The 11,641-nt window shown below is 54.7% G+C and overlaps 1 protein-coding gene across 1 annotated transcript; it reads right to left on the bottom strand.

Moving 5' to 3' along the window:
* Positions 1–4,384: 4,384 nt before the first annotated feature.
* Positions 4,385–11,187, bottom strand: ULK3 (unc-51 like kinase 3). The gene is made up of 15 exons (XM_087824283.1): positions 11,086–11,187; positions 10,302–10,442; positions 10,097–10,217; positions 9,424–9,528; positions 8,554–8,697; positions 8,268–8,350; positions 7,687–7,842; positions 7,416–7,521; positions 7,182–7,222; positions 6,851–6,953; positions 6,673–6,737; positions 6,395–6,586; positions 5,961–6,008; positions 5,665–5,731; positions 4,385–5,543 (listed from the first exon to the last, which is right to left on the bottom strand). The coding sequence occupies exons 1-15, from the start codon at positions 11,185–11,187 to the stop codon at positions 5,527–5,529; spliced, it is 1,491 nt and encodes a 496-aa protein (XP_087680409.1). The 3' UTR covers positions 4,385–5,526.
* Between the last annotated feature and the right edge of the window lie 454 nt (positions 11,188–11,641).

The following is an 11,641-nucleotide window of genomic DNA, read 5'->3' as shown; positions in this document are numbered from 1 at the left end:
TTGGCACATGATAGGCCATATCAATAAATGATAACTCATTCTTTAAAAAAACTGAAGAGCCCAAATCTCATCCTGCTTACCTGTGGGGTGTCCAGCAAACCAACCAGGAGGCTCCACAAACAGGCCACCCCAGGGGTCTAAGCAGGAAAAAGGTGTCAACCCCCACCCCAACCCCAGCCCCTGGCACCGGCTTGTGGAGAAGACTTACAGGCGGAAGGCCATCTGAGGGTTTGGTTTCAAGGCAAAGTTTCCATTAGGGCCTCTTTTGCAAAACAAGAGCAAGGCACATAAAACCTGCACAACAGGTGATGCGGGGAGTGTCAGGTGGAAGAGGGTGAGGAATTAGGAAGGTGAGGGCAGAGGAGGTCACAGGCCCAGGATCGGGCAGTGCTGCTGCAGCCGTCATGCTAGGTCCCTCCTGAGCTTTCGCTAACCTGTTCCCAAGTTGTCACTGGACAAAAACCCCTCTTGACCTTCCTGAAGCTGGAGGAGGCTCAAGTCAGGGCCCCAGGCTGTGTGTGGGGGGGTGAGGGTATGGGCCTCCTCACAACATCAGCAGCAAGGCCCATGTCAGCACCCCACTTTCCAGGGGCTTCCTGCCTAATGGGAGTGGACAGACTCCTTTACCCTTAGTGGTTTCCAAGACCAAGAGTGAAAGAGGTAGGGAGACAGGGCTGTGGGGAGGCTAGGGTTAGCATTCACTGAACCCTCACAAAACAGAGTGGTTGGGATCTGGGGTCAGGGAATGCGTGGAGGCTGAGCTCCCACACTGATTTTCTCCTCACAGGCTGGGAACCACAAGAAGCCCTGACCTGTCTACATGGTCCTGGAATTGGGGGGAGGAAGCTCTGAGGTAGCAGGTGCCAGCTCAAGTGCTCAGGCAGAAATGCGCAAGCAGACTGAGGGATCCCCAAGCTCTGCCGGCCTCACCCTGCCTCTCCTTTTCCTCCCCCTGCTCTCTGGCTTCTCTGTCAGTCCATGCCCCTCTCATCTATGTCCCCCGACCCTCTGGCTCTTTCTGGCTCATACCCATCCTACACCCGCGCCCTCAGCTGGGGGCTACCTGCCTCACTTCCAAGCTCTTGGGGCCTAAGGAGGACTACTCTCTTTACATCCTGTTTCTACTCCCATTTATTTAGATAATCGCTTGCTCTATGACTAGTCCACCTACCTGTTATTATATGACAGCAAAGAAAGCCAGTTGCCACCGGAACTTCCCTTTTTACAGAGACTAAAATCCCATTAAGGCCCCATAGTTTAGAGCAAAGCATTTACCTCCCCAGGTCCTCTCCTCCTCTCCCTCTTGTTCTTCTCTCTTTCATCCTTCTCACCCTTGTAGACAGTCTGAAGATACGGGAGATGTTGCAAGGTGATGAGACAGTCTCTCCAACCCCCTGACCACTCTTTCAGGAAAAGAGGGATAGCAAAGATGGCCGGCCTACTCCCCCCCACTCCCACCCTTAGGCTCTCTAGCCCCATGATATGGGGGATTTCAGGGAGATTGGTGGCAAGTCCTGGTCCATGGTCTGCTCAAGTCTCCTTCCATCCATCCAGACAGCTCAGGCCTAGTTACCAGAGGGAGAGGTGTGCAGATCTCAAGCTGCTCTCCAGAGGTCAGTTGGCCCCCAGGGTGAACTTGGGGAGGATGGTGACAGGGTTTGGAATTGGGAGGCTCCCCACTTCCCCCAATGGCCAGCTGGTCCCTCCTCAGACACTGGGGGCTCCCAGCAGGTGAGCTGGGAACATCTCGGGGAATATATGCTGAGCCAAAGCTGCTGGCAGTGCCTATTGACCCAGCTAACACCTGAGGCTGCTTGGGGGTGGGGAGCCACATGTGAGGGTGCTGGAAGAAAGCCACAAAGCCTGCTATCTGCCTCTGGTTCAGTACTTGCCAGGCACAACTGTTCTCAAAATCTATGTGAGGCTCCAAGAGAGCAAAGAGGCCAGGGTGGGCAGGCTGGGGAGAGCAGCCCCGTTGAGGCAGTCTCAGCCTTGTTCAGCAGGGACCATGCCTGTGTGTGTGAGCATGAGTAGAAGTCTACGTGGAATCTGCATGGGTCTGTGAGCTTGGATGTGGCTTCTGGTAATTTTGTATGTGTCTGAGGCCTGTGGCCTGTTGGTGTCTGTGTGTTTGTATATCTATGGGACTTCAAGTGGCTAGGTATGGGTATGAGTTACTCTGGGGAAAGTGTGCCCAGGCTCATTGGTCTCTGGGGACAAGAGCCCTCCTAGATAACCTGCAGGAACCAAGTTTCAGTGGCCTTCAAAATCTCCCCAGTTGGCCAAAGAAGGGGCAGGTTGGGCCCAGGGACACCTGGATCTCTCAATCTGCCCCAGAGGCCCATCTGCTGTCCCCAGGGCTGGTCCCTTTGGAGACAGAGGGTCCCAGGTCCAGGTGCTCCCCCAGTTTGGCCGAGTACTGGCTTTGGACTTGGGAGACTGAGTGGAGGTGGGAAGACAGGGCAGGGTGAGGCACCCTGATTCTAGGGAGGTGTCTGCCCTGCTTTAGGCACTTTCAGAGTGTTAAAGGTGAGAGGCAGAAACAACTACTACCCTAGGAAGAAAAATTTATTTTTTAAAGCAGATGTTTATTTCTCATAGGTCTCTGGCATTAGAAGGGAGCCCTAGAGAGAGAACCCCACCTCCTCCCTATTTTAGCTCTCTGGCTGGGCTGCCTCCCTCCTTGGCAGGTGGCCCAAACACAGGACCAGCTTAGAGGTCACCTAAACACTCTGCCCAACCTGGCTGGCATGGCTCAGTGGTTGAGCATCAACCTATGAACCAAGAGGTCACAGATATAGATCCCCAGTAGGGGGCATACAGGAGGCAGCCAATCAATGATTCTCTCATCGTTGATGTTTCTATCTCTCTCTCCCTCTCCCTGAAATCAATAAAAACATATTTTTTAAAAATAAGTAAAAAATACTCTGCCCAGAGAGTGCCCAATCCCCCATGGTCCCACTTGTCCAGTCCCCAGTTGACAGGTAGCCAATACAGGTACCACAAATAATTGGGGTCTGTGGGCCAACCCCTCCATCCCATCATCCTAATCAATCAGTCTCTCCTTCCCATTCAATTTTCTCCATTAACTCCCACAACCAACTCCATTCATTCCCCTCCTTCTTTTCCTTTTTACTTACTGGGGCTTTTTTGTCCAGCCCATTCCCAAAGATAATCTGAAATACATCTCTCCCTACATCTGAAAATAACGTTTTATTGAATTCTGTGTGCTAGACTTGTGTACAGTAACTCATAACAATCTTACAGATTTCCACAGGGCACTTCACCACAACCCGGTGTTACTGAGAAATGGGCTAGTCCAGTGATTTTCAACCGTGTGCTGCAAGAATTTTTAAAATATGCAATACCTGACTAGTCAGTGGCACTGACCTCTTTCCCCTTAGATTGTCAAATAAAACAATGACAACAGCCAACACAATAGCCAGCCATCCTGTGTGAGTGAATAAAAATTAACCTATTTTTTTTGTCAGATCAGCAAAAATATTTTTGGTGTGCCACCACATTTTAGTGATTAGTTTATGTGCCATGAGATGAACAAGATTGGAAATCGCTGAGTCAGTCAATGGGTCTCTTGGTCAAGTGGCAGAGTCAGGATTTTAGCCTCACCTCCTGCCCTCTGGACCACTGCTCTACATGGTCTCCTCACAGCCAGGCCAAGGACTTCAGGGAAAAGAATTCCCTCCCTTTAATGTTTGCTGGAAGGTTATCTTTGTGGTTGGTATCTCATAAATTTATGTAACTGCTGCTTTGGTGCTTCTCTAGGGGGGCAGGGCTTCCTATCCCTTAAGTCCCCAAAGATGCTTCTAAGCACTGTTCAGACCAAGACCTTGCAGGGGTGGTGGTGGTGGGGAACTTTGAGAAATGACCCCATCTTTTGGGGGTCCTGGAGGGTTGAGCATGAACATGAGATACCCTAGAGAATGCCTTTTGCCCCAATCCAGCTCCCTGCTCACTCACTGGCCCAAGGAAAGACAGGTGGAAGTCCAGCGATCCTGTCTGGGGCAAGGAAGTGTGCAGTGCAGAGCACAGAGGTTTTATAGGTCTGTACTCCTGCCATGGAGTCCACCCTTCTCCAGGTGCAGAGAGGAAGGGCCTTGCCTGGCACTCAGGCCTGTGCCTGTCCCCTTCCCACTACTCCCTTAGGTGGTGGGCAGGAATGGCAACTGGTCAGCCTGACTCTCCTGGGGCCTGAGGGCAGAAGGCAGATGTGGCTTTCACTCCCCCTACCACCCTGTGGCCTCCCTCAGCCCTCCATCAGGTTACCCAGGTTTTCCTGGGGCCCCTATAGCACTAGTGTAGGGAAAGGGGCTGTCCACTTTGACCTACTACTTCTCTTCTTCCAGAGCAAGAAGGGAATCACAAGTTCAGAAAATAATTTAATAGGGAAACAATGAATGACACACTTCACACAGACCTCTGACAGGGCAGAAAGATACATCTTGCCCAAAGGAGGCATTGAAGGGTGGAAAGGTTAGAAATCACCAACAGCCTCTCAGAGTTTTAAAAAGAAACCCCTCAATAACTCCAGGTGTGTACATCTCCTCCAGATGCAAGTCACTTTGTGTTCCTAAAAGCCCACATGGGGGTAAGGGCAGCTAAGGAGGTAATAGTAACACCAATGGAGATGGGGAGGCCCAGATCCAGAAAGGGAAAGGTGCTTGTCCAGGGAACATGCTGAGGTAGCAGCCATGTTGGACCTGAAATGTCTCCTGGGCTAGTGAGTCCCCAAACCCTGAAGAGTCAGGCAGCCCCCATACCTCCACCTCCCAGGCCAGGACCAGCTCTGCAGAAAGTAAGGGGTATTCCCTAAAAAGGGATGGAGGATGGAGGAATGAGGATTAAGGACCCCTCCCCTGATAATCCCTGGGTCAGGGCAGGAACAAGGCATGAGTTTCTTCAATTTGCCCCACCCTAAAAAATATTTATTTTCATGGCTCAAAGGACTAACTTAAAAATAGTGAAAGAGGGTGGGCAGGCATCAGCTTCCAAGATGACTGATAAGTTCTGTGGGGTGGAGTGCAGACCATGGGGTGGGTGGTCCCTGAGGGGTCTTAGAGCACCCTGGTCCAGTGCAAGGATAGAGGTGAGTTGAAATAAGGGCTCCGAGGAAGGACAGGGGTGGGCACACAGTACAGCTGCCCCTTGCCCTCTTCTCAGAGCAAAAACAGAGCCTTGATGTCCCAAATTGACAGGCTCAGGGTCCAGCAGCGACCAGTTAACCAAAGTCACATGAAACACTCTTCTCCCAGAGGCCCACTCCCTCCCCTGGGGCCAGGCCCAGTGCTCCCAACACATACACGGGCTGGGCCATCAGAGCCTTTGTGGGGTAGGAAGTATTCTAAAGGGTGTTGGGGATCCTGGACGCAGTGGTCACAGAACTGCCCATCCAGAAAGGCTACTCTGCCAGGTTGCAGAGGGCCACAGAATTCTCGGCATCAGCCTGGATGAGTGTGTCCCCCGATTCCAGGTGGCCTGTGGTCTGTCTGTCCAGTCATCCTTTTGGGGTCACTGCAGGGTGCAAGCTGTGGAGGGGTAAGGGGAAAGGGCCAGTGTCAGGTCTCTGGCAAAAGAGGCAGAATCCAGGGCTGCCCTTAGCCCTCACCCCTCCTTGGGCAGAGGGTGGGACCCCAGGGCAGGACTCACAACTCCGAACAGACTCCGACAGACCGTCCTTGTCCAGGGTCTCGGCTTCCCAGCGAGACTCCTTCATCTGTGGAACATAAAGGCAGCACAGGGGTGAGAGGCAGCCAGGGGCACACAAAGGAGCCACATCACCAGCTGCTGAGCAACTGGGAATGAAAGATGGAGACAGCAATGGAAAGTCCTTCAGATGGAACCCAGAAAGGGAGACACAAACAGGGGGGAGAGGGGACAGACAGCTACCAGCAGAGAGGAGCTACCACATAGCCTTGCCCCAGTGGGGCTCCTCATGTACCCACCTTGACCTGCTCTTTCAGGTATTCAGCTCGAGCCAATAGGTTCTGAACCTGTCAAGGGAATATATACAAGCCCATCGGTGTGGGGGAGGGGCCTTCAGAGTAAGAACCTCCTCGCTCCTGCTGCTCTCTAGAACCCTCTGCCCATCAGAACAAATGCCTTCTGAGTCCTTTAACTGCTCACTCCTTCAGAAAGCCTTCCTAACTGAAGCAGCCCAGCCAACTTTGTTGCTGGGTTCCTACATCCTGCCTGTCCCACTGCCTGACCTGAGCTCCCAGCCCCTATGAAGCTCATGGGGCTAGCAACTTACTAGGTTTGTGATGTCTGACTCTCAGGCTTGAAACACCCCAAGGGAACCCAAGGAGTTCCTCCCAGATAGAAGGAGGGTCAAAGGGGAAGATGAAGCCCCACCAACCCTCCCAAACCCAGTGGGCACCTCAGTGTGAAGCAGCTCCCGCCTCCGGCCTGGGGGCTCCCCTGCAAAAAGAGGAAGGGCATGTGGTAAGGGCAGGGCAGCGGGGAATCGGAGTATGGTGATGGGGGTCTCACCTGCCAGCAGCAGCAGCAGCTCCCCCAGGCTGTGCTGATACAGGTCCAGGGCATCCTGCTCCCCGCCAGCTTCCTCCTCCTGCAGCCAGAGAGATACCAGGTCATTTAGGATCATGACCTAGATTCCTCCCTGCCCCACCTGAACCCCTCCTACTGGGTGCAAACCTTGGCCACCGCAGCTGAAGCCACTTCCAGGGCAGCCAGGAGGCGTGGCTTATTCCGGGCCATCTCTGGGATGAGAGGCAAAGAGGCTCAGGGTGAGGGGAGCAGCTTGTTTTTTCTTCTCAGGAAGCTGACCCCAATCTACTTGGGGGCCTGGTGGTCAGTCAGGAGCTGGGCCTACCTCTGAGCAGGTCTTGGGCAGAGGCCCCCTGCCTCAGCAGGGCCCGATTGGAGGAGGACACGATGGCCTTGAGCTCCTCAGCCCGGGACACATACTGCACCACCTGCAGAACGAGGGGCTGAGGAGGGGCTGTGGAGATGTCCCACCCTGCCTCCTTTTCCAGCATCCACATCCAAGTTCTCCCTCTAGGTCCTCAGTGACTGTCCCAAGCTGTAATATCAGGAGTTGGCCTGACCCCTTCTCAGTAGAGGAAGTCCCAGTTCTAAGAGAGCCAGTTCCAGGTGGTCCCAGGACCCCTCACCTGTATCCTCCAGGGGACTCCCTCGCTCACCTTTGCCTTAATTGCCTCCTTCCGCTGTATATCCACTTCATCTGCAAACAGTGGTGGTTCATATGAGGACCCTGTCCCATGCCAAACCCTCCATAATCCTCAAAAACACCAAGTTCCAGATTTAACTTCTGACTTGTCTCCCATAAAATTCTGGATAGGGAGATGCTTCTGGAATCCATCCACAGCAGCTAGGGCTGACCCACCCCTGCTGTACCCAGAGCCCTACGCACTTACAGTGCAGGGCAGGCACGAAGAAGTCCAGGGCCTTGCAGTAGAGAGATAAGGCGGCCGCAGCATCCCCCTCCTGGTCCTTCTTCACAGCCTGCACCACCAGGGTGGTCTGGGGGATGGAGAGATCAGGAGTCACGCTTACCCCTCTGCTCACCATAATGTGGGAACGAGCCCACCCTCATTCCCCTGTGGGGCAAGCCAACTGTTCACCACCAAAAAGTGTAGATGACCCCAACCTGCCCTCACCCCAGCCCATCCCTGGTGGCCTGCTCACTGCTTGTGCCAGGCTCTCCCCATTGGGCATGTGCTCCAGATCCACCCAGGGGTGGGCAAAGAAGTCCTGGAAGGAGATGCGATGGCTAGGGTCCCGCTCTAGGAGACGCTGCAGCAGGTCCCGGCAGTCTTGGGAGAGCTGGGGCCGGAGGGGGAGCTGAGGGGAGGGCAGGGGACAGGTCACACTGGACTCCAGAACCTCCCTCGCCCTGCCCTGGTATGTCCCAGAGGTACATGTTTGACAGGTGGAGAATCTGAGAGCCAGGGGGAGCAGTGATAAGTTTGGGTGATGAAGGCAGTAGAGAGCCAAGCCTCCTGCCCAGGCTCCTGCCTACACCCTCCCTGGAACCCTGAGCTGTCGTAGAACCCTAATTTGGGTTTTCTCCTCCCTGGCTTGGGTCTATACAACAATCTGTGGTCTGATCTGGGTCCCTAGAACTGAATGGAGCTTCAAGCATGCCCAACACCACAAAGTAGCCTGGAGTCCACACTCCAGTCTGTACAGGAGTAGTGAGGTCTCCAACTTGAGGGCTCTGAATCCCACTGCCCCACAACAGGTTGCTGAGGCCATGCAGGACCCACCTCAATAACCTGGTTACTCCGGATCTTCTCTTCCAGCTCTGTGAATGACCTGGAGGCAAAGGGGGGCTGCCCGAAGAGGGCTTCTGTGGAGGGAGGTAGAGGGCAAGCTGGGAGGGCACAGGGTCCAGCCTGGCCTGGCCGACTCCTGGGAGGGCCAGACAACCCCTAGAGCAGGGGCCCTGGGCCATTAGAGTCAGCCTTCTCATTAAAGCCCTTCAGGAGTGGCCAGAGAGGGCTTGCCTGAGGACAGGCCTCACAGGGTGGGGGCAGGGGACAGAGCTCTCACCATACAGAATGACCCCCACGGACCAGAGGTCCACACGGGAGTCGTACTGCCGCTGACACACCATCTCAGGGGCCATGTAGAGAGGAGAGCCACGGAGCACATGCTTCTCATCCCACGGGGACATGTGCTGTGAGAAGCCAAAGTCTGCAGGCAAGAGGCCAGGCAGCAGGGCTCAAATTCCAGCTGCCTCTGCTCTTGGCCTTTGAAGGCTTACCTTGAGCTCCAGCACAGGACTCCTCCCCACTTTCCAGACTCACCACGATCAATCCTACTTCTCAGTCTTTGCTCATTATTAACCTCGAACACCCTCCTATATCTTTCTATGGGGGCATAAATCCTACCCATCCTATACAGCCCCTTCAGGCACCTTTTTCCAGCAAGCCCATCCTGCTCATATCAGCTATGAATATAATGGCCCACTAGGGGTTAGAATCCTCCCTCACTGTCCCACCAAGTTCAAGTTATACCACCTCCAGCCTCAAGTAAATTCTTCTCCAAACTCTATCAGAGACCATAACCACCCTTCCCCCACCTCACACCCTCCAACAATGCCACAGGTTGAGTCACAACTTGAGCTCCAATCCTGGCACAAACTAAGTCTTAACCCTGTTCTCAACCATTACACTGCTAGTGTTGAGTGTGGGTAGCCTGAGAAAGGTCCTACCTTTTGATGATGGGGCCCGGCCTATTCCTGGATCTCCCAGCCTATTCCTATTTGATAACTCAATAGAAGGCTCCAGAACCAGGGCTGCTGAGTGCATACCCACCCTCCAAACCTTGATGCTCTGTTCAGTTCTAAGGACCCAGGTGAGCCCACAGATTGTTGTGTAGACCCAGGCCCAGCCTTCCCCTGCTGTTCCAGACTCACACCTGCCAGTTTAAGGTGGGGCTTCTCCAACGAGCTCAGCAGAATGTTCTGTGGCTTCAGATCCAGGTGAGATATGTTCCGTTCATGCAAAAACTGCAGGGCACTAGCTGGGGAACAGAACACATGCAGAGAAACAGGTCAGAGGGGCTCATCTCCCACCTGCCTCTTGCTTTCCCTGACTGACATCTGCTTCTTCAAGCCTGCATGACCCTAGTTCTGGCCTGGCTGGTCTCCTGAATGCTTTACATACAAGTACCAGGTTCCTGCCACTTCTAAGAACCCCCCACTTCCACCTCCAGGACCCTCTTTCATCCCTTGGGCCCCTTTGCAAGTCTCCCCTCCTCCTAGGAGCCTCCCTGGATGCCCCAACCCTTTAGACTTTTGCTCTTTCTCTTGGAAAAGCACTTGGTACTACCCACTGGGCCCTGGAGTGTCCTACAAGGTCTTTCTATTATGTTCCACATGTGGAAAATCTGGACTTCTCACAGATTAGGGCTCCTGCCTCTGTGTCTCTCATAACATCCTTAAGCTAGAGATGGGCACATGGTAAAGACAGGGCCCCATAAATCCAACCTGGGAAAGGAGGCAACTGCTAAGAATGCAGGGGCTCTAAGCCTGGGTAGGGGTACAGAGGGAAGACGAGATCATGGGAAGTCTGGGGTCAGAGGCTTTTACCCAACTGCTGCATGAAGACACGAGCCACCTTCTCAGGCAGAATCCGGCGGGTATGGATGAAGCGAGACAGGTCACCTCCTGCACAGAACTCCATGATGAGGTAGATGTTGTCACTGTCCCACTGTGGATAGAGGCAAAGAGGCAGCTTGAAGAGAATATCTCTTCTCCAGCTCCCTTTGGGGGTGGATGTACCACAGGCCCGCACCTGGAAGTCTTTCAGCAGCACAATGTGGGGGTGTCGAATGCCCTTGAGGATCTCAATCTCTGTCAGGAGGTTTTCCACGGATGCCTTATTCAGACTCTTCTTGGCGACGCACTTTATGGCTACCACCTCTCGAGTGTCCTTCTGTGGGGGTAGGAGATTTGAGGGCTCTGTCTTGAGGGAGCCAGGGCCCATGCCTGGCCAGAAAGGCTCTGATTCCCTCTGCCCTTCTCCCCCTCTCTGGGCCTAGCCACTCACACCAGTATCCAGGTTTCCCAGCTTCCTCTTCTCAAGTCAATGAGGCCCCCTGATTCTGCAATCCCCACCCAGCCTGTTGTTCTCCATCCCTCTGTTGCTAAGTCCTACAGCCCTTCTAGAGTGCACCTGCTAAGGCAAGTCATTCAGTGTTCTAGAACTGCCCATTTTGCTTCCCAAGTGGGTCCAGCCTTCCAGAATCCTGTCCAAGACTCCTCCCAGCCCACCGGGTGTCCTCCCTGTTTTGAGCCTATTCTTAAGGCACTGACACAAGGCTCCACCCAGGTCTCGAACACGGGTGTGTTTATGTGTGTTTGTTTTTAAGACCTAAAGGAGGCAGTCAGCTTCCACGTCATCCGCCGACAATCAGGTCGGGAAGTGGCAGGCCGCGGGCACCTAATGCTCCCGTGCAGTCTCTGACCTCCCCTAGCCTCTCAGCCGCGTACCCGCCGGGCTCCCTCACGGTCTGGCCCGCCCCGGGCCAGGCCCTCAGAAGTTCTCGCTCCCCAATCCGGCCCCGCCCCGTCCTCACCTTGGCGTAGGCCTTGTACACCGTGGCGTACGTGCCACTGCCCAGGCGCTCGGTGAGGATGAAGCCGTCCAGCCGCGGGGGGCCCCAGCCGGACCCCGCCATCCTGAGCCCCCAGCAGCGCCAGCAGGCGCTTCCTGCTTCCCGGAGCGGGTTCCGGCCCGGAGCCGCGAGAGAGGAGCGCGAGCAGCGACTGGCCGGACTCCGCGCTGCCCCTAGCGCCGCCCGCCAGAAGTGCAGTGCGGGCGAGGGGCCGGGCTCCCCAGCCCACGCGACTCGCTGCCTCCTGCTGCTTTAGCCACTGCTCTGCTCTGAGTGCTGCCCAAAACCTCCTTCGCCCCCACCTGCACTACAAATCCATTGATCCGCAACATCCATCTGGGAATACTGAGACCCCAGCGGGCCAAACGGAGGAACTAGAGGCCAGCAGAGGTCACGGGGAATCCCATCGGGGCTCCGATAGGATCCTAGAGATAGCCCACGTGAGGAGCAAGAAGGGTGCAGGGCGCTTGAGCGGTGTGTGGGGGGATTCAAAGAGGTCCCTCCTCCCAAGACCAGC

This window comes from Miniopterus natalensis, chromosome 1, assembly GCF_054644295.1.
Source record: "Miniopterus natalensis isolate mMinNat1 chromosome 1, mMinNat1.hap1, whole genome shotgun sequence".
Taxonomy (NCBI): Eukaryota; Metazoa; Chordata; class Mammalia; order Chiroptera; family Miniopteridae; genus Miniopterus; species Miniopterus natalensis.
Note: the sequence above shows the minus strand (reverse complement) of the source record. Positions and strands in the feature narration are given on the sequence as shown.

What these genes read in the sequence shown, in the direction of transcription:
- ULK3 (XM_087824283.1), bottom strand. Translation starts at nt 11,187, where the DNA reads ATGGCGGGGTCCGGCTGGGGCCCCCCGCGGCTGGACGGCTTCATCCTC. An exon ending in CGTGGGGGTCATTCTGTATG is followed by an intron (nt 8,351 to 8,553) that starts GTGAGAGCTCTG and finishes CTCCCTCCACAG; the next exon opens with AAGCCCTCTTCGGGCAGCCC. An exon ending in CTTCGTGCCTGCCCTGCACT is followed by an intron (nt 7,223 to 7,415) that starts GTAAGTGCGTAG and finishes CACTGTTTGCAG; the next exon opens with ATGAAGTGGATATACAGCGG.